The following is a 22,133-nucleotide window of genomic DNA, read 5'->3' as shown; positions in this document are numbered from 1 at the left end:
TAAAGAAGGACTTTATCGAACAAAAAGACCATTTGTGATGTAGCTGGGACCTTTTGGAGTGCCAACAGAAGAAGATCTTCAAAGGTAAGGCATTTATTTTATTGCTATTTCTGACCTTCGTGGCGCACTGCCTGGTTGAAAAATGTTTTTAATGCTTTTGTGTGCGGGACGCTGTCCTCAGATAATCACATGGTGTGCTTTCGCCGTAAAGCCTTCTTGAAATCTGACACAGCGGCTGGATTAACAAGAAGTTAAGCTTTTTTCTGATGTATGACACTTGTATTTTCATGAATGTTAAATATTACTATTTCTGTAATTTGAGTTTCGCACTCTGCAATTTCACCGGATGTTGTCGAGGTGGGTCGCTAGCGCCACGCCTAGCCGTAACAGGACTATCGTACCACCATTTTATTACGTTTGCAATCGCAACAAATAATCTGCTCAGACGCCAACCAAGGATCATCAAAATCCATGCTATAAATTCTAGGACAACCCAAAGATTCCTAGATGCCCTTTCAGACTCCCTCCACCTACCCAAGTACAAAAATCGGTTAACCACATAACTGAGGAACTAAATTTAACCTTGCGTAATACCCTAGATGCAGTCGCACCCCTCAAAACAAAAAACATTTGTCATAAGAAACTAGCTCCAAACGCACCTTTGTGGAGGTCTTTTTTGTCAACAATGTGGCCTCATTAACCTGGGCACAGTGGCCAGGTTAATGATTTACGAATGTTCTACTGTTAAGGCTTCTTCCCCACCTACTGAATGTACTGTACAGAGCTGCATTAGTCACTTCAATTTACCTCATTATTCTCATTCAGTCTGTACCACAAACATACATATGCCCACACACTCACACACACACACACACACACACACACACACACACACACACACACACACACACACACACACACACACACACACACACACACACACACACACACACACACACACACACACACACAGGCATCAGAGCTGCGTCAGTCCATTCGGTCTCTTTGCACTCAGCCCTTTTTTCCTGTCTCTTTCATCCCAGCATCATCTGACAAAACCGCAGCAGCCCACAGCTTCTCACACCAGCAGTGGCGGACTTACTATTAGGCAGAAGAGGCAACTATCTCAGGCATCACATCATCAAGGGGCCTCAAGCTGAGTTTTTATTTTATTTATATAAAAAATGAATGCCCAGCTCATGAGGCCCCTTGATGATGTGGTGCCTGAGATAGTTGCCTCTTCTGCCTAATAGTAAGTCCGCCACTGCTGGTGTGAGAAGCTGTGGGCTGCTGCGGTTTTGTCAGATGATGCTGTCTTGTGCATAATCGACGAAGGCCCAAGCTATCAAAACAGGACATTGGGCAAAGGCCAACTAAGAAAGAGGATGTCAGCAAATCCAGAAATTTTTCACAGCAGTGCTCGTCATGTGATCGGCACTGAACTTCCTTCCCTATAGCATAGCTACAGGAACAGGACAAATCACACATTTTGCTGTCTTATGATATGGTAATTTCATTATGAATCTAGTGTGGATAGTTGAAGAGTTTATTTCCAAAACGCCATATCCACCAATGTTTTCATTTGTGTTTTTTCATAAAAAAATATTGCTTACGGGTACTTTCATATGTGTGTAAAATATTATTGTTTTCAGATGTTTCGATTTTAGATGTGTATGAATGTGTTGTTCTGCAAAACGCTACGGTATCCATCCATTGTTTAGCTGGAATGGAATGTTCTTATCCTGTATATTTGACTGTGATATGTGAATGTCTCATCGATCGTAAGATGAATGCACTTACTATATCACTCTGGATAAGAGCATCTAAACAATCATACACCATGATTAGATAGTGAAAAAACACTCGTATCTCTTTCATCATTTCTTTAAACAATAAAAGCTAATTTACCAATATTTCTGAAAATACAGTGCCTTCAGAAAGTATTCATTGAGCGGTGCACAATTGGCCCAGCATCGTCCGGGTTTGGCCGGGGTATGCCGTCATTGTAAATAAGAATTTGTTCTTAATGACTTGCCTAGTTAAATAAAGGTAAACATTTAAAAATAATAATAAATACCGCTTGACTAATTCCACATTTTGTAATGTTACAGCCAACAACAAATCTCACCCATCTACACACAATACCCGAATAATGACAAAGGGAAAACATGTTTTTAATTGTTTTTGCAAATTTATTGAAATATCTTATTTAGATAAGTATTCAAAGCCTAGAGTAAATACATGTTAGAATCACAAATGGCAGCAATTACAGCTGTGAGTTTTACTGGGTAACTCTATAAGAACTTTGCACACCTGGATAGTGCAACATTTGCCCATTATGCTGTTCAAAATTCTTCAAGCTCTATCAAATTAGTTGTTGATCATTGCTAGACAACCATTTTCAAGTCTTCCCATAGATTTTCATGCAGATTTAAGTCAAAACTGTAACTCGGCTACACAGGAACATTCACTGACTTCTTGGTAAGCAACTTAAGTGTAGATTTGTCCTTGTGTTTTAGGTTATTGTCCTGCTGAAAGGTGAATTAATCTCCCAGTGTCTGGTGGAAAGCAGATTGAACCAGGTTTTCCTCTAGGATTTTGCCTGTGCTTAGCTCCATTCTGTCTTTTTTATTCTGAAAAACGTAATGATTACACGCATACCAATAACATGATGCAGTCACCAATATGCTTGAAAATACTCAGTAATGTGTTGTATTGTATTTGCCCCAAACATAACACTTTGTATTCAGGACAAAAAGTTAATTGCTTTGCCACATTTTTTGCAGTATTACTTAAGTTCCTTGTAAACAGGATGCATGTTTGGAATATTTGTATTCTGTACAGGCTTCCTTCTTTTCATTCTGTCAATGAGGTTAGCATTGTGGAGTAACTACAATGTTGTTGATCCATCCTCAGATTTCTCCTATCACAGCAAATCAACTCTGTAACTGTTTTAAAGTCACCATTGGCCTCATGGTGAAATCCCTGAGCTGTTTCCTTCCTCTCCGGCAACTGAGTTAGGAAGGACACCTGTATCTTTGTAGTGACTGGGTGTATTGAGACACCATCCAAAGAGTAATTAACAACTTCACCATACTCAAAGGGATATTCAATGTCTGCTTTTTTATTTTTACCCATCTACCAATAGGATCCCTTCTTTCCGAGGCATTGGAAAACCTGAAGTTCACTGCTCGACTGAGGGACCTTACAGATAATTGTATTTGTGGGGTACAGAGATGAGGTAGTTATTTGAAAAAGAATGTTCAACACTATTATTGCACACAGAGTGAGTTCCATGCAACTTATTATCTGACTTGTTAAGCACATTTTTACTCCTGAACTTATTTAGGCTTGCCATAACAAAGGGGTTGAATACTTGTTGATTCAAGACATTTCAGCTTTACATTTTTTATCAATTTGTAAATATGTCTGTGTGTGAATACTTTCTGAAGGCACTGTAGATATATAGCATTTTGAAATGAAACTCTTCAGTTATTTACATTGTGCTTGTAATTATTTTTTTCAGTAGGTGTTCTAGGTACAGTGATAATAAATCTGAACCCAGTTATGATAAAAGATTACAGCAAAATATGTTTTTTTTATTTGATTGGATACAAGGCATTTAAAATAATAGAGGATAACACAAAAAAGTAAAAAATAAAATAATTTTCCATTGTGGTCCTCTAAGTTCTAGAGAAGAGCCACCTCTGCAAAATAACTCTACCACTCCGGAGTACTACATTTATTCATCAATCATTCATTCCATTCATCATACGTCAACACCTTCTACTCATGAGACCAAGCCCATGCATATACAGTTATACAAACTTGCAGGAGAAAACAATAGTCCAGTGTTTTCTAAGGGCTCAGCAGTAATTTTCCATTCCTGTGTGGCTTACAGTGGTGTGTCTGACTTGTCTCTTATCTCTTTAAAAAATATATAAAAAGTAACACAATATTTACATTTTAGTCATTCAGCAGACGCTCTTATCCAATGCGACATACAGTAGTGAATGCATACATTTCATACATTTATTTTCTGTACTGGTCCCCCGTGGGAATTTAACCCACAACCCTGGCGTTGCAAACAGCATGCTCTACCAACAGAGCCACACGGGACCAATATAATAACAATAATGAGGCTATATACAGGGGGTGCCGGTACCGAGTCAATGTGTGGGGATACATGTTAGTCGAGGTAATTTGTACATGTAGGTAGGGGTGAAGTGACTATGCATAGATAATAAACAGCAAGTAGCAGCAGTGTACAAAACAAATGGGGGGGGGGGGGGTCAATGTAAATAGTCCCGTGGCCATTTGATTAATTGTTCAGCAGTCTTATAGCTTGGGGGTAGAAGCTGTTAAGGAGCCTTTTGGTCCTACACTTGGTGCTCTGGTACCGCTTGCCGTGCGGTAGCAGAGAAAACAGTCTATGACTTGGGTGACTGGAGTCTCTGACAATTTTTGGGGCTTTCCTCTGACACCGCCTATTATATAGGTCCTGGATGGCAGGAAGTTTGGCCCAAGTGATGTATTGGGCCATACGCATTACCCTCTGTAGCTCCTTACGGTCAGATGCTGAGCAGTTGCCATACCAGGCGGTGATGCAACCAGTCAGGATGCTCTTGATGGTGCAGCTGTAAAACTTTTTGAGGATCTGGGGACCCATGCCAAATCTTTTCAGTCTCCTGAGGGGGAAAGGTGTTGTCGTGCTCTCTTCACGACTGTCTTGGTGTGTTTGGACCATGACAGTTCGTTGGTGATGTGTACACCAAGGAACTTGAAACTATCGAGCGCTCTCCACTACAGCCCTGTCGATGTTAATGGGGGCCTGTTCGGCCCGCCTTTTCCTGTAGTCCACGATCAGCTCCTTTGTCTTGCACACATTGAGGGAGAGGTTGTTGTCCTGGCACCACACTGCCAGGTCTCTGACCTCCTCCCTATAGGCTGTCTCATCGTTGTCGGTGATCAGGCCTACCACTGTTGTGTCGTCAGCAAACTTAATGATGGTGTTGGAGTCGTGTTTGGCCACGCAGTCGTGCATTCCAGGTGACTACCTCATGATGCTGGTTGAGAGAATGCCAAGAGTGTGCAAAGCTGTCATCAAGGCAATTAGTGGCTACTTTGAAGAATCTCAAATATAAAATATATTTGGATTTGTTTAACACTTTTTTGGTTACTACATTATTCCATATGTGTTATTTCATAGTTTTGTTGTCTTCACTATTATTCTACAATGTAGAAAGTAGTAAAAATAAAGAAAAACCTTTGAATGAGTAGGTGTGTCCAAAGTTTTGACAGGTACTGTACATTCAATGGCAGTTAACTGTAAACAATGAGCTGTTCAGTTTTCATAAGGTTTATAACTAGATGGTTGCTTTTGTGTGTCTGTTGAATACAGCGTGGGGGCAATGGTAATACCACGTTCAAGGAAAATGTATTTGCTTACTAGGTTTGGTGTGCAGATTGCAGTCTTGGGAATGAGCTGATCATCCCCTCCCTCCCTATGAGCACAATTTTTGTTTCAAAAGACGCTGAAAATACGTGGAAAAGACGTCTTTCAACCAATTCTGCTCACTGGGTTACTTCCTGATAACGTACCTTCTGACATTTTAGGGACAGCATGAAATTCCCCACATAGGAATGTAAATCAATTTTAAAAGACATTTTAAAAGGTAAATATAAAAACAATGGAAACACGTCTTTTTTTTGCTACTTCTGTTATTGTGTGCCTTTTCTAGAATAAACCTTAAATAAATAACAAACAAAACAATGCTTAGGTGTTAACTTCAACTGCACGTTGATTCAAACTTGCTTGTTTTGTGGATGATAGATGACAGACGACAGAGCACTCGTGTTGAATATGAATTTACAGAAAGTTATGCAAGAGCTCTCTCTAGTGGTGGAGCTGTGAATAGCGTAGACTTCTTGCTAAGGACATGAGACTGTTATGGGTTGGTTATTAGCAACGAAACGGACACATGCGCAGCTATGGGGCAAAACAGAATGGGTTGGCTTAGATTGTTGACAACGTGTAAATCAATATTTCGTATCCAATGTTTTTTTGAAAACATAAATAAATGTGCACAATGAGCACTAGTTGTCTCTCAAATGCATCGTTACAGTTGTTGTTTATCTAGCTAGTGAATTTTTGCCTTATTAGCATTGACATGAAATCAGTCAAAACACCTCAAAACAACAGATGGTATAAAGAACAAGATGAAACTAGCTGAAACCAGCCACTTATGATTGCCAACGTTGCAGTTTCTTGTCATTGTTGGTAGCTATGTGGCCATCCAGAAATACAACACATGGACTTCTTTCCCACTGAAGCTGCGCATCGTTTTCGTGATGTAATCAGCTAACACATTATTCCCTGGCGTAACTTCTTCAGAGAGTTGCAAGAAATACAAATCATAAATTATTTAAAACATTTTAGGCCTACATTTGGGTTTTGGTTTGAAAAAAAAAAAATCCCAAATGCTCTGTGTGACCACCCGCCAATGTGGCTGGTGAAAAATACATTTTTACCCGCCAATGCGTAAATCTTCCTGCATTTAATTTCCAACCGTGCCCCTATGAGATAAACTAATAAGATACACTGTTCTCTTGCTCTGCATCAAAGAGTGATATGAATATTTTAAGTTAACCAACCTTGATTGATATATGGACTGGTTTAACTCACAGAAGCTGATTTGTCTGCAGACAGTGTTGTCATTTTGATCAGTGAAAGTTTCAATGAAGTACTGTTCAACATTACTGTTATGAAATGACTCTTCACTGTTCAGATAAATAAACTCTAACTTGATTTCAAAGAAGTCTAATACAAATCCCAGTGTACTGTATTTTAAATGACTATGTTTTTTTTCCAGACACATCCTTTCTATTTAAAGGATGGGTGGGTCAGGAAGCTAGTGACGTGTACTTGGGGATTGGGCTAAACCCCAGAGTAAAGATTGTCTTTAATCTATAACAGGCTATCTCTGGAGTAAACACCACATCATCCCTCCGTCATCCTCCTACATATAGCACCCAAAACCTAGAAACTGTGGGACGACTCCGTCACCACCATGGACCTGAGAGTGAGTCACTTGGTCACATGGCTACATGATCTTCATGATCTTACCTGCCAATCTGTCAGCTCCAGGCTGAGTCTCGGCAGTTCTTGCCAAGGCAGAGAGACGGCCTTACGGCCATGTCAACACATCCTAGATTTGGGAATCGTCACTCACGGGAAGGGGAAAGATGGAGAGACGCTGTCTACATCCCAAATGGCACCCTGTTCCCTATGTAGTGAACTACTTTTGACCAGGGCCTACAGGGAGAGAGACAGGAAGAATCTCTCTTTTAGTATGCTCTGGAGAAGAGCTTGCAGGTGTTTATTCTCACAAGTGTTTATTCCATGGACAACCACACTCCTACACACTAACCCAACAGTGCAAGCAAGCGAACAAGCAACATAAAAAACACCCACACACAGACTTCATTGTAAACGCTCTCACACATGCACACGAATGCACATACATATAATACTGAAGCTCATTTCCTTCTTTATTTGTAACATACTGAACACATACAGCATATGAACAAACCGTTGCTTTAATGATCATGCAGGAACAAACTGTGCCGACTGAGCTCATTAGGTATGGGACAAAATAATTGATATTGGACTGACCTTTAAAAAGCTATTAAAAGGCGACCATGTCGACCCATCAGTAAGCTGTCTTGTCATGTTTAGCCCACATACACCATCTCTCTCATCATCTTACTCTCTCTCCTCCCCCCTCCTTTTATCTCCCTCCCTCCATCTCCATCCCCATCTCTCTCTGCCTCCCTCTCAGCTGATAAAGCTTATTGTGGCCAAATAGGCTTAGGAGCATCACTATGGCAACAGGGAGTCCGTAAGAGGCTTCACAAGGCACTTCATCTGGGGCTGTGATCTGCTGTTGCCCTCTGAGACATTGCCCCCAATCTTTGTAAACAAGCTATGACAGGCCATGCCTCCGGGGAGGAGGGGACTGTGTGTGTGTGTGTGTGTGTGTGTGTGTGTGTGTGTGTGTGTGTGTGTGTGTGTGTGTGTGTGTGTGTGTGTGTGTGTGTGTGTGTGTGTGTGTGTGTGTGTGTGTGTGTGTGTGTGTGTGTGTGTGTGTGTGGAATCAACCACAGGCTATGGCTCCAGGTAGGAGGGGACTGTGTGTGAAAGGGGTGGGGTTTACTGTATAACACTAAGTGAGAGTGTGTGTGCTCAAAGACTTCACAAGCAAGACGAGAACTATCAGAGTCCATGCGACCGACAGCAACACATCTTCCAACAACATCTCTCTCTTCATCAATCTTTTGGTCATAATATACATTATATATTCACTCCCTTGTGAATTCACTCCTGCTATAGCTTCCAAGACTGACGAGAGTTCAGGTAAGCAGAGTTTATTCATACAATGTTTTGTTTTAGTTTAAGGGGAGATGTGAAGTATTAGTATGGACTACAATATGTGCCAAGTGAGATTTCTGATAGGCAGGGTGTTAAAAGTGGACAATATAGTTTTAAAAATTATAATTTATCCAAATCAGTAAGATGCATATATTTCTTGTCTAAGAAAGACGCACTATACACTAGATGAGAACGTCTTTAACCTTAAATCTAATCACACCTATCTACAATTACATAAAACTTAAATAACAGGGAAGCCTATCTACTTCTGGAAAGTCCCATGAAAAATCACCCTTCTATTCCATGTTATCCAATGTGTTCAGTTTTATCCATAGGAGTAGTGTGTTTGAGCAAATTAGTACAACATTAGCGCCATTTATACCTGGTGCTAACATGCAGCTTGTGTCTGGATCAAATCCACATTCTGATTGTGCCCACATTTTCAGACAGGTATAGACAATTAAAATATTAATTGTGAACTGATTTTGATGAAGTCTAAGTTTCAAATCTGTGTAAATTCAGGACGAAAGTCACATGTTAGCACCAGGTATAAGCAGGGTTATTCTGGGCAGGAGGACAGAAGAGAGTGGGACACATTCCAGGAAACAGGAGTCAATGCAGGAGCCATGTTTATACCTGGTTCTGAGATGCAGCCTTTGTCTTGATCTTGTCCACATTCTGATTGTGCCAACATTTTTTAGACAAGTGTAGATGATCAAAATAAATATTGTGATCTGATTGTGATCAGATCTTAAAAGTGTAAACAGACAAGATCAGGTCAAGACCAGGACGAAGGATGCATGTTAAGGTCAGGTATAAACAAGGCTTAGGAAATACTTGCATATTCATGAGTTAACCTTACAATTACACTCGATCAATATGGAAAGTGGTTGGGATTAGCACTGATGGCAGGATGGAAATACTCCATTAAGCGTTCATGAATACTCATTGTAACATTATTATCATTATTATCATATACATATGACCTCACTGAAATTATAAATAAGGAGTTGCAGTCAGTATCATAATAGGTGCTTAATAATAAACTGGTCTTAAATACATCTAAAACTTAAAGCATTGTATTTGGTTCAAAATATTTTCTAAAACCTAAACCTTAGCTGGAGATGTGTATAAAGGGTGTGACCATTGAGCAAGTTAAGGGAGAAAAACTCCTAGATATAACATTGGATGGTCATGTATCATGTTCAAGCTCTTGGGACACATATGCTCCGGTCATCAATGTCTATTTAAATTTTTTATTTAATAAATACTTTTGACAGTACTGTATGCTGTGGTTAAGGCTACGACGGCGCCAGTCCAATGAGTGGAGCTTACTCAGGTGTTCAAAAGCCATATCAGACTGAAAGATTAATGCTTCTTAGGTAGTTCTTTATGAGGTTCAGTTTAGAAAACGATCTATCTGCAGAAACGACAGTTACAGGGATGGTAAAACAGCTTGATTGCCGTACTAGCAACATCAGGGAAACATAAGTGAGTGGTGCTTCAAATAGAGCAGTTCTGCAACATCTTAAGCCTAATTGAGTCTCTCATTCTCCTTAATTGCCGGCCGCAACACGTTACGGAAAGAGATTAACTGTATAGGATGCTCTGGGGACAGATTGTCTGGATACTGAACAGCCCAAAATTTGTTGGTTGGATTTAATTTGATTTAATTTATCTTGAATATAGCCAGACAAAACCCGCTGAGTAGTGGCTGAATTTATTCGCATTCTGTCTCCTATTAAAACTTTTTTTAACCTTTGATGCAAGAGAGAAAGAGACAAGAAAGTAGTCAAGATGACTAGCTTGATTATGTCTCCTCCATGTATATCTCAATAGGTCGGGGTTTTTTAGTGTCCAAATATCCACTATTTCTAATGTGTTCATAATATTTGTGGTTTTCTTAAGGGCACGGTGATGATAGTTTGTACCTTTACGGTCCAAATGGACTACGGTCCATTTGGTTCTACTGACAATTGAGATGTACAAACTATGGCATAAGGGGACGACAAGTGGATAAGAGGCAATCTGTAATTTCGATTAAGACATTAACGAGTGAGCTAGGACGGATGTAAATCATGTAATCAATATAACTATTTGTTCAGTGCTTTTGAAATGTACAGGACAGAATTTAGAACATTGGCCATTCTTACAGTGTTCTTCGTGTACACCAAGTCAGAGCCGTAGGATAAATAAAGGGGGCATATAAGCAGACAATGAAAGCTCTTACAATATTCGATGATTACATTTCTCTAAAACAGTTTATAGGCTACATGTGCACCACCAAGTCAGAACAGTAGGTGAAATTAAGAGGGGTAAATAGACCAGATTATTAGGGTGAGGCACATGGGCTACAAACAGCTTACTACACAACATACACTTAGTATTACTTTCTTAGCTACAGTATACATATCTCCCTGGCATATTACATCATTTATGCAGTGGCATACAATACATTTTTGGACTCATCTTGTTGTGCTGTGCTCTCTTGAACAGGAAGATGCGCGGCGGTTTTGTCATCAAACATTGTCATCAAAGTCTGGTTATTCTTTCGATTTGTGGTGCTTTCAAGACAACTGGGAACTTGGTAAAAAAACAAGGTCGAATCATGATGACGTCAGTGATCTAGAAAGAGGCTCGAGTTCCCGACAATTCCGAGTTCGATGACCGTTCAAAACTTAGTCGGATCTCGTTTTTTCCCCGAGTTCCCTGTTGTATTGAACTCACTGAAGTCAGATTTCCCAGTTCTGAGTTAACAGTTGATTTTAGCATGGCAGAAATCATGCTGGATTGACAGAATGGCCAATGATGAATGTTTATCATTTAAACTTGGAAAAGAGACCCTTAAAACAAGATTTGGGACCACACAGCCACTCCTCTGTATAGCAGGCTAGTGATTGCTTTGCATTGCTTGCAGTTGGCCACTGATTCCTTCCAAACCACTCATTGTTGAATTTGAGATTTCCAACTTATTGTGTAATGTTTATGTCCAATGGCTGATGAGCACCGATACGTTTTATCTATAATTTTTCTTCATTATTTCTCTTCATATGACAAGGATTAAAAAGGATTTGCCAGTAGATTGTGGACTTCATTCATGATGATGACTGCTAGCTAAGATTTTGAAAGTTTGATGTTGACATGATCAGTCCAATCAAAGCTACTGTAGATATAACGTGATTTGATATAATTTTTTCTGTGGCCAATGACCTTGAGCCTTCTTGAATGGGCACTTCTAATCTAATTGCCATGGCAGCACCCAAGGGGCTTGAATATTCAACCGCTACCCTTAGATTTAACAGTGACGTAGTGTCCCCAGGAGTGACAGAACACTGAGCCAATCACGGTGCAGCTAGAGAACATTACCAACCCCTACGCTCCGTATTTTCCGCTGGCTGCCCCACCACCGACAGATAGCACTGAGCTAAGCTGAAACACCTGCCTTTTGGAGCTTCCTTACTCAAGAAAGCAAAAAAGAGACCATGTTTGTATGCTGCTTCATTAACTCAATTATTCTAATAATGTTTTTGTTTACATTGTTTGCAAATTGATATGTGACACTTATTAATGCCAAAATAACATGCAAAACAGGCAACCCCCCAAAAATAATGTGTGGCTAAAAACAGGTGGGGCTCTGCACTGAATGATGGGTCGCCACTGATTATTTGGCATTAATAGACTGGTTTTACAAACAACTTTCCACCCAAGCTGGGAGAGAGTGCGAGGACGGCTCATGTCATGCAGGGTCAGGTACAATCTGCAATGTTTGAATTTCCAACTTTAATTAGCCTATTGAACAAGTCATTATATTATTGCCAGAAGCCAACAGTCTAAAAATGGCAACATTGCGACACATTGTATAGATTGTGAAATGTTATTCTTAACATGAGAAAATTACGACCAAATAGGTCTACCAATAAACATTTATCCATTAGCCAAAGCAAAGCTAAACGGGTTCCAGAGAAACTGTCTGACTCCAGTGGCAACGCACAGTATTACACAGAGCCATGATTGCATGGAACTCCCTTTCATCACCAATTACTCAAGCAAACAGCAAAATTACCTTTAAAAAAAAGATTAAACAGCATTTAATGGAACGTCGGGGACTGTAAGGGGACACACAAAAACACGCACACATAGACAGACACATCCTTGTTTTTACTATAAGGTTTTATTTGTTATATTGTTTGTATATCGTTGTATTTTAATTTCTGTGACTGTCCTTGTCTATCAGTGTATCAGTGTTTTGTTACTTGTCATGCTTTGTGTTTTTTTGTGGACCCCAGGAAGAATAGCTGCTGCTTTGGCAAAAGCTAATGGGGATCCAAAAATATCAATATAGCTTTGGTACCATTTAAGTCGAAAAGTTACCTACCAAAATGCTGCACTGATCTGATCGTATAGAGAGCAGGGATGGGACTAATCTCATGCTGTCTCTCTGTCTGTCCAATAAGCCCATGTTTATAAACACATACATTGTTCATCTACGTAATTTACAATAAAAACCAACACAAACATAACCAACACAAATATATATATTTTTTTTATCAAAATCCCACTTTCGATAATAAAAACAAGAAAAAATCAAGCCAACACAGATGCACTGATGGTCAAATTAGTTTATTCCGATTATTTATGCATATAACAAACAATATCTTATGTAATTTTCAGCTTTATAAATGCATAGAACAGCCCACTTTAGTTTTAATGGACACCCTTGGAAGAGGTTGACAGGAAGTGGGAGTCATGAAGCAGAGAAGATTGCATCCCAAATGGTACCCTATTCCCTATATAGCACTACTGTTGACCAGAGCCTATAGGGTAGTGCACTATGTAGGGAATAGGGTGCCATTTAGGACAAAGACGCAATGGGAGTGGATGTGAAGGAAGGGACTAGATATAAAAGGCTTTAGCTTGTACAGACAGACACCTGAATAACAGGATTGTGGCTGTGAAACACCTCTCTCTTTGTGCTGTTCTCCTTTGGGAATGTTTTTTTGATCTGTGATAATAGCCTGTCCAGGGGAGACAGGTGTAGAAAGCCTCCAAGCTGTTGGCAACAAACAGACATTAGCTAGCAAGGTACGCACGTTACCTGTACCTCCCATGGGTTACATTGATGTGATGGCAACCCAGGCTAAACAGACTATCAAGACATCCACACAATCCATCCAATGAAATCGTAAGATTACTAATGATCCTCTCTTATACAATATGGAGAATATCAATAGGAGTACTTTGTAGGATTCCCTTCCCTTCCATTTACAATGACCTTTTTCATCAAGAAATATTGAGAAAACCTCATTGTGGAAAACCAACCCTATAAGTCAAATAGTCCATACCACAACCTAGCAAACACAGTAGACTTTGCTTTTATTGCATGCACTGTACTAGAGAGGCACTGTACTACAGATTTACACCATGGCCTCTCCTCACACTCCCGCCTGGTTCCTCCCATGCAGCACGGGGCACGAGGGGGACAAGGCGTTGGTGGCGATGGCCTCGTGGTTCAGTTGGAGCAGCGAGTCGGACTACCGGAGTCCGCGGCGGGACCCGTCTGACGTGGTCACGGACACCCTGATGCTGGAGCTCAACTGGCAACTGAAGGAGGCCGAGAGGATGCAGCGTGAGAGGGACAGCGAGTACCGGCGCCTCCAGACTGGCGTAGACTACAGCTGGCTGGTCAACACGCCACGCAACACCTACGACGTGTTACCTGGTGAGAAGCTGGGCCTGGAGGACCTGTGCTCCAAGGTGCATCCATCCTACTGCGGAGCTGTCATACTGAGGTGAGTAACCTTTGACCTTAGTTGTTTCTGTACTTAACCCCCTAACCTAACGTATCAGAGAGAGAGGAGAGAGAGAGAGAGAGAGAGAGGGAATCAAATCAACAGGAGCAAGGGTACTGGTGGGGGCTGACCTATTTGAAGGCCTAAGAACTTATCAGCCTAATCTGAGAGGAGTAAGTATCCCATCTCTATGGGAAGACAGAGGGGCCACCATTAAATATCCCATCTGCTAGCGGCCAGCCAACGAGCAAGGGACTCGAGAGCACTGATGCTGTCACAAAAGCATGGTGGAAAAGCAGAGAGAAGCTCTTCTGATATAATAGGCTTGTTTGGATCAAAGGTTTTTCAAGTGCATTAGTGATAGCACGTTGTGGTGGTACAGTGGCGATGGTAAACGCTGCTGAGCGAATAGTACGAGCTCATCTCCTTCCCACGCATGTACTCTCTGAACCCTCCATGAGAAAACTAGACGCCCACGTAGTTTCTCTCCTGTGAATATAACTAGGCAAAGTGAAAAAAAGCTATCGATTACAGCGGATGGCTTAAGGTCTCCTGGTTTTGTACTATTTTGAAATCTATCGATAAGTCATCCATTTATCTTGATGCATATGTATTGGGGGAGGTTTGGAACCACACTCACATGATGAGTCCTGAAGACTTGCGTTGGCTTCTTGTATGAATGCCTAGGCTTGAGGTTGGTGGGCTAACAGTCTTGTGGTGCGCAAGATACCTGGGTTTGAACCCTGGCTGAGTAACATGAAGACCTGTGTTGGCTCTCTGAGTTAATTCCTAGGCTTTAGCTCAGGGGCCTAACCTAACATAGCCACCTGACCAGTCACACATGGGTCTAGCTGAGACATTTACATTTTAGTCATTTAGCAGACGCTCTTATCCAGAGCGACTTACAGTAGTGAATGCATACATTTCATACATTTTTTTTCTCTGGACTGGTCCCCCGTGGGAATCGAACCCACGACCCTGGCGTTGCAAACACCATGCTCTACCAACTGAGCCACACGTGATCCGAGACCGATTTGACTTCTCTCTTTGATATCCAGGTTCCGCCAGGTGGTGACTGAGAACGAGCCGGAGGTGCAGGAGGTGTCTGCCCTTTTCCGCACAGTCGTCCTCGAGGCCTTGGACCGCATGAGGGAGGAGCAGGAGGCGCAGCGGCTCTCGCGCCAGTGGAACAACAAACGGGCCATGAGCATGTCTCTCATGAACTTCAAGTCACGCGTCAAGATCAACCCTTTTGGCAGCACCTTGGGCCTGACCTCGACTGGAGGGGGAGGGGAGGGTGTGTGCGAGCTGAAGACGGTGTCAGAAGACGTGGAGAAGGCACTGGAGGAAAGGGCTGACAGGTCCCAGAGGGTGTGGAGCATGCCCAACTTCAGACACAAAGGGCTGTACGCTACCAAGGCCGTCTGAGCTGGGGATCCACAGGACAGTGTTGTGGTTCAGTGGAGGATAGAACGACGCTAGTGAGAGGTAGCCTATACCAAACCCCTGGAACCTGCCCAGTCTGCTTTGAACAAGAATGAGGAGAAATAGGAGACATGTCTCTCCCATCCCCTCCTTCAGCAGTGTGGGGTCATCCACTATTGAAAGCTTTTGACTTATGAATTTGATATGGGGAGCTATGCTAAGGATATTTCACAATGTTTTGACATTTTCAGACACATTCTTTGCTGTACCTTTATTGTAAATTATAGTTTCTAAGAAAATTGTGTTGCTTTCTTTATAACATAATACTCCGGAGCTACATGTACTTCAATTGTAGTTAACCAATGAGACTTACACATGAAACAATCAACAAGTTGTTTTTTTCTCAAGCATTTTTTTGGCACTGTGAAGGGAAGTGCTGCTAATCATAGCTTTTTAGAGACCTTTTAATAACTTGAAAAATCAACAGTAAACTGACTGCTCTATTAGAGTGGTTACCATGACATTGTAGATTATATCAATCTTCTTTCTAACTCTATACCGTTGGAATACAGTGCATCTTGATCTCTTTGTGTTGTCGGTCTTTATTGCTATTGACTTATCAGCAAAATACAATTTCTGTGCAAATATTTCAAATCACTTTCTTATGGCAATTTCTCAGGAGAAAAGCATAAAAATCCACATCTAAGCTAAGGGGTAAGCATGAGAAAAGCTAAGTGGTAAGCACAAAGGCACCGTTTTATTGCTCTGCAACCAAGGTTGAGGAGCCTGGGCTATTTGCTTTGTCCAATAAGATTGACAAAGCCTGGATACAGGACAAACTGTGTCTCATAAGATGCACACAATGGCAGCAATAATTCATACACAATGGGAATGGATGGCTTATTGTACTGGAACATTTCAGATGACTCTTGTAAAGAATCTATAACAGCAGCAGTGTATTGCTGTTGAGAGAAGAGCTGTTTTATTGGGTGGACTGTCGCAGTTTGCCACATCAAGTGGGCTTCACAAAATATATAAAGCTCATCCAAAATAATACTGATTTATAGTATTACATGTGATGACATCCAGTTTCCAGTCTCAGATTTGTACATACTATACATTGTTCTCTGATAATCAATATATCTAACAATAATTACATTCCAGGGGACTCGAGTTTAGCTGCAGGACTGTTTTGGACCTTCTTAAAACAACTAGAAAAACATAGATCATCATCAAACACAATGCAATGCCGGACTGGTGTTCTATTTGACAGATTACGTTACAATAAAATGTACCCAAATCTCTTTGTTCATCAGACCTGGGTTCAAATAGTATTTGCTTTCAAATACTTTAAGCGCTTGAGCCTGAAGGCGTGAAAGATGGACGGGTTGGCACTTTTCCTTTTGTTCCATTGTGCCGGGCAAGCTTAATCAACTGAAGTAGTTAAAGGAAAACCGATACTATTTGAACCCAGGTATGTTGTTCATCACTCAGATCTTTGCTGATCTGTAGTCTCCACCACAGCAACACTGTTCTAACTTGCTTAGCAACACCTTGTGCAGCAAACATACTGAAAAAAGGTCAGTGACTGGCTCCTTTGATGTTATAGTAAAATTACAATTCTAAAAAGACTAAACAAACAGACATCAGTTACAAACAGTGTGAAGCACAAGAGGTTGGTGGCACCTTAATTGGGGAGGACGGGCTTGTGGTAATGGCTGGGGAGGATGGGCTTGTGGTAATGGCTGGGGAGGATGGGCTTGTGGTAATGGCTGGAGCGGAATTGCTAGAATGGCATCAAATACACATGGTTTGATGCCATTCCATTGGCTCCGTTCCAGCCATTATTATGAGCCGTTCTCCCTTCAGCAGCCTCCACTGGTCTGAAGGGGCCGACAACCACAGGAGTGACAGCACGCTTTTTCTAAAAGAGAGACATGGCACATTCTGTCATTTTGAGATAACAGGCCATGTCCCACATCTCTTGCAGTGATAATAATAACCCTGTAAATGGATGTTAGTTCAGAGCTTTATCAAAAGGGTCGTCTTTCCCTGAGTTCTCTTCTGGACAAAAATTGGAAGGTTCTGGAACATAACCAACGATGACGGCCTTTGCATTACAACGTGGAGTTGAGGAACTCGAGCAGTTCGGCGCGATTCTTGTCCCTCTGTTGAAACAATGTGTAGTATGCATAGGTTTACATTTTAGAGAGACTTACAATCAGTGCTTTCAACTATGGTAGTTAAAATAACCTTCACTTTTCATAATCATTCTTAAGTAAAAAACCTTCATGCATCACACTCATACACACCAGCTTGTCTTTCTTTGACTTCTTCAATTTCATTTTGATCTTCTTTCCTGTGATTATGCTGTACTTGCTTTTTCTCCTCCTCTCCTTTAAATACTGAAAGATAGATTTTTCATTTCAAAATGACAGCTTTCAGAAAGCTTCAAACCACTGGTATGGATGTAGCTAACTTGGTTAAGGATAAATAGTCCCATAAATGTATTCTACCTTGGAGATCTGAATAGGTCCAGGTCCAGCGCTTTCCTCCTCTGGTGTCATTTTCTTGTCCTTCTTTCGTTTGTGCTTCTTCTCCTTTTTCCCTTTCTATATAAAAAAAAAAAAAGAGTTAAAACAGAGGACACTTTACGTAAGTCAGAAACCACACCTTTAACAAAATAAATACTGAAAACGGAATATTTGAAGAAAAATACCTTGTGTTGTTTTTCCTTTTTCCTTTTCATAGAATTCCTTCTGGATTTGCTGCGGGAATCTAGACAGGAGAAAGCAAAATCTAACTGAAACACGGTCCTTCAGGCTTTGACTATTATCTATACAGGGCTCTACAAGTGCTACCATTTCGGGGACATATGCTCCTAAATATTTTGTTGTTCTACCTGGAATTTTTATTTGGGAGTACCAGTGCCCCTAGATGAAAAAGAAAAAAAAAAATCACCCTGTTAAAAGTTGTTGTAATGATTTCTTCACTGTCCCACAGCCTCAGAAGTATGCAAACGTGGTAGCACAGAAAGAAAGGACAAGAGCGAGCTTCTTCAGAAGATGTGCTTCAAAAGTAGCTAGGATTCATATAGGCACAATGTAGCCTACATCTCAATCTTAAAAATCTATTTGCTTGTGCTCCTAAACTCTGTATTTTGTAATTGCTGGCAATTACTTTCATTAATACCTCAAATATGTTTCATTGTGCTCCTGAATTTCTTTGTGTGCTGCTACATTATTCAATTTAGGTGCACATGTAACTGTAGAGCCCTGAAATAATATGGTCATCTTTCAAATACAGTGCATTCAGAAAGTATTCAGACGCCTTCACTTTTTGCTACGTTACAGCCTTATTCTAATATGGATTAAATTAAAAAAAATCCTCATCAATCACACAATACCCCATAATGACGAAGTGGTAGGGACTGGGAGATTAGTCAGGATCAAGGGAAAGATGAACAGAGCAAAATACAGAGAGATCCTTGATGAAAACCTGCTCCAGAGCACTCAAGATCTCAGACTGGGGCGAAGATTCACCTTCCAACAGGACAACAATCCTAAGCACACAACTAAGAGAATGCAGGAGTGGCTTTGGGACAAGTCTCTGAATGTCCCTGAGTGGCCCAGCCAGAGCCTGGACTTGAACCCGATCAAACATCTCTAGAGAGACCTGAAAATACCTCTGCAGCGATGCTCCCCATCCAACCCGACAGAGCTTGAGAGGATCAGCAGAGAAGAATTGGAGAAACTCCCCAAATACAGGTGTGCCAAGTAGAGGTCGACCGATTAATCGGAATGGCCGATTAATTAGGGCCGATTTCAAGTTTTCATAACAATCGGAAATCGGTATTTTTGGATGCCGATTTGGCCGATTATTTAACTAGGCAAGTCAGTTAAGAACACATTCTTATTTTCAATGACGGCCTAGGAACGGTGGGTTAACTGCCTTGTTCCGGGGCAGAACGACAGATTTTTACCTTGTCTGCTCGGGGTTTCAATCTTGCAACCTTACGGTTAACTAGTCCAACGCTCTAACCACCTGCTTTACATTGCACTCCACGAGGAACCTGCCTGTTACGCAAATGCAGTAAGAAGCCAAGGTAAGTTGCTAGCTAGCATTAAACTCATCTTATAAAAAACAATCAATCAATGATAATCACTAGTTAACTACACATGGTTGATGATATTACTAGTTTATCTAGCCTGTCCTGCATTGCATATAATTTCTTAGGTACACGTTGCTCCAACCATAAACATCAATGCCTTTCTTAAAATCAATACACCAGTATATATTTTTAAACCTGAATATTTAGTTAATATTGCCTGCTAACATGAATTTCTTTTAACTAGGGAAAATGTGTCACTTCTCTTGCAAACAGAGTCAGGGTAGTCTGGGTATATGCAGCAGTTTGGGCTGCCTGGCTCGTTGCGAACTGTGAAGACTATTTCTTCCTAACAAAGACAGCCGACAGCCAAACGGGGGATGATTTAACAAAAGCGCATTTGAGAAAAAAAGCACAATCGTTGCACGACTGTACCTAACCATAAACATCAATGCCTTTCTTAAAATCAATACACAGAAGTATATACACTGCTCAAAAAAATAAAGGGAACACTTAAACAACACAATGTAACTCCAAGTCAATCACACTTCTGTGAAATCAAACTGTCCACTTAGGAAGCAACACTGATTGACAATAAATTTCACATGCTGTTGTGCAAATGGAATAGACAACAGGTGGAAATTATAGGCAATTAGCAAGACACCCCCAATAAAGGAGTGGTTCTGCAGGTGGTGACCACAGACCACTTTTCAGTTTGTATGCTTCCTGGCTGATGTTTTGGTCACTTTTGAATGCTGGCGGTGCTTTCACTCCAGTGGTAGCATGAGACGGAGTCTATGCGAGCTGTGGCAAGAAGGTTTGCTGTGTCTGTCAGCGTAGTGTCCAGAGCATGGAGGCGCTACCAGGAGACAGGCCAATACATCAGGAGACGTGGAGGAGGCCGTAGGAGGGCAACAACCCAGCAGCAGGACCGGTACCTCCGCCTTTGTGCAAGGAGGAGCAGGAGGATCACTGCCAGAGCCCTGCAAAATGACCTCCAGCAGGCCACAAATGTGCATGTGTCTGCTCAAACGGTCAGAAACAGACTCCATGAGGGTGGTATGAGGGCCCGACGTCCACAGGTGGGGGTTGTGCTTACAGCCCAACACCGTGCAGGACGTTTGGTATTTGCCAGAGAATACCAAGATTGGCAAATTTGCCACTGGCACCCTGTGCTCTTCACAGATGAAAGCAGGTTCACACTGAGCACATGTGACAGACGTGACAGAGTCTGGAGACGCCGTGGAGAACGTTCTGCTGCCTGCAACATCCTCCAGCATGACCGGTTTGGCGGTGGGTCAGTCATGGTGTGGGGTGGCATTTCTTTGGGGGGCCGCACAGCCCTCCATGTGCTCGCCAGAGGTAGCCTGACTGCCATTAGGTACAGAGATGAGATCCTTAGACCCCTTGTGAGACCATATGCTGGGTTCCTCCTAATGCAAGACAATGCTAGACCTCATGTGGCTGGAGTGTGTCAGCAATTCCTGCAAGAGGAAGGCATTGATGCTATGGACTGGCCCGCCCATTCCCCAGACCTGAATCCAATTGAGCACATCTGGGACATCATGTCTCGCTCCATCCACCAACGCCACGTTGCACCACAGACTGTCCAGGAGTTGGCGGATGCTTTAGACCAGGTCTGGGAGGAGATCCCTCAGGAGAACATCCGCCACCTCATCAGGAGCATGCCCAGGCGTTGTAGGGAGGTCATACAGGCACGTGGAGGCCACACACACTACTGAGCCTCATTTTGACTTGTTTTAAGGACATTACATCAAAGTTGGATCAGCCTGTAGTGTGGTTTTCCACTTTAATTTTGAGTGTGACTCCAAATCCAGACCTCCATGGGTTGATAAATTGGATTTCCATTGATTATTTTTGTGTGATTTTATTGTCAGCACATTCAACTATGTAAAGAAAAAAGTATTTAATAAGATTATTTCTTTCATTCAGATCTAGGATGTGTTGTTTAAGTGTTCCCTTTATTTTTTTGAGCAGTGTATTTTTAAACCTGCATATTTAGCTAAAAGAAATCCAGGTTAGCAGGCAATATTAACCAGGTGAAATTGGGTCATTTTGCATTCATTGCACGCAGAGTCAGGGTATATGCAACTGTTTGGGCCGCCTGGCTTGTTACGAACTAATTTGCCAGAATTTTACGTAATTATGACATAACATTGAAGGTTGTGCAATGTAACAGGAATATTTAGACTTAGGGATGCCACCCGTTAGATAAAATACGGAGCGGTTTCGTATTTCACAGACAGGAAAAACGTTTTGTTTTCGAGATGATAGATCCGGATTCGACCATATTAATGACCTAAGGCTCGTATTTCTGTGTGTTATTATGTTATAATTAAGTCTATGATTTGATAGAGCA

General features: G+C 41.4%; 1 protein-coding gene across 1 annotated transcript; it reads left to right on the top strand.

The window, feature by feature from the left end:
• Positions 1-8,264: 8,264 nt before the first annotated feature.
• rd3 (retinal degeneration 3, GUCY2D regulator) lies at positions 8,265-16,231 on the top strand. Its single transcript, XM_014143980.2, has 3 exons — positions 8,265-8,416; positions 13,894-14,220; positions 15,279-16,231. Exons 2-3 carry the CDS (start codon positions 13,928-13,930, stop codon positions 15,646-15,648), a joined length of 663 nt encoding a protein of 220 aa, XP_013999455.1. The 5' UTR covers positions 8,265-8,416; positions 13,894-13,927; the 3' UTR covers positions 15,649-16,231.
• The last annotated feature ends 5,902 nt before the right edge of the window (positions 16,232-22,133 follow it).

Source organism: Salmo salar, chromosome 15, assembly GCF_965601325.2.
Source record: "Salmo salar chromosome 15, fSalSal1, whole genome shotgun sequence".
Classification (NCBI taxonomy): domain Eukaryota; kingdom Metazoa; phylum Chordata; class Actinopteri; order Salmoniformes; family Salmonidae; genus Salmo; species Salmo salar.
The sequence above is the reverse complement of the archived record's forward strand: the minus strand, read 5'-3'. Positions and strand labels throughout refer to the sequence as shown.

Excerpts from the sequence above, each read along its gene's own strand:
- rd3 (XM_014143980.2), top strand. The coding sequence starts at position 13,928 with ATGGCCTCGTGGTTCAGTTGGAGCAGCGAGTCGGACTACCGGAGTCCG. Across the intron at positions 14,221-15,278 it reads TGCGGAGCTGTCATACTGAG|GTTCCGCCAGGTGGTGACTG; the intron begins GTGAGTAACCTT and ends TTTGATATCCAG.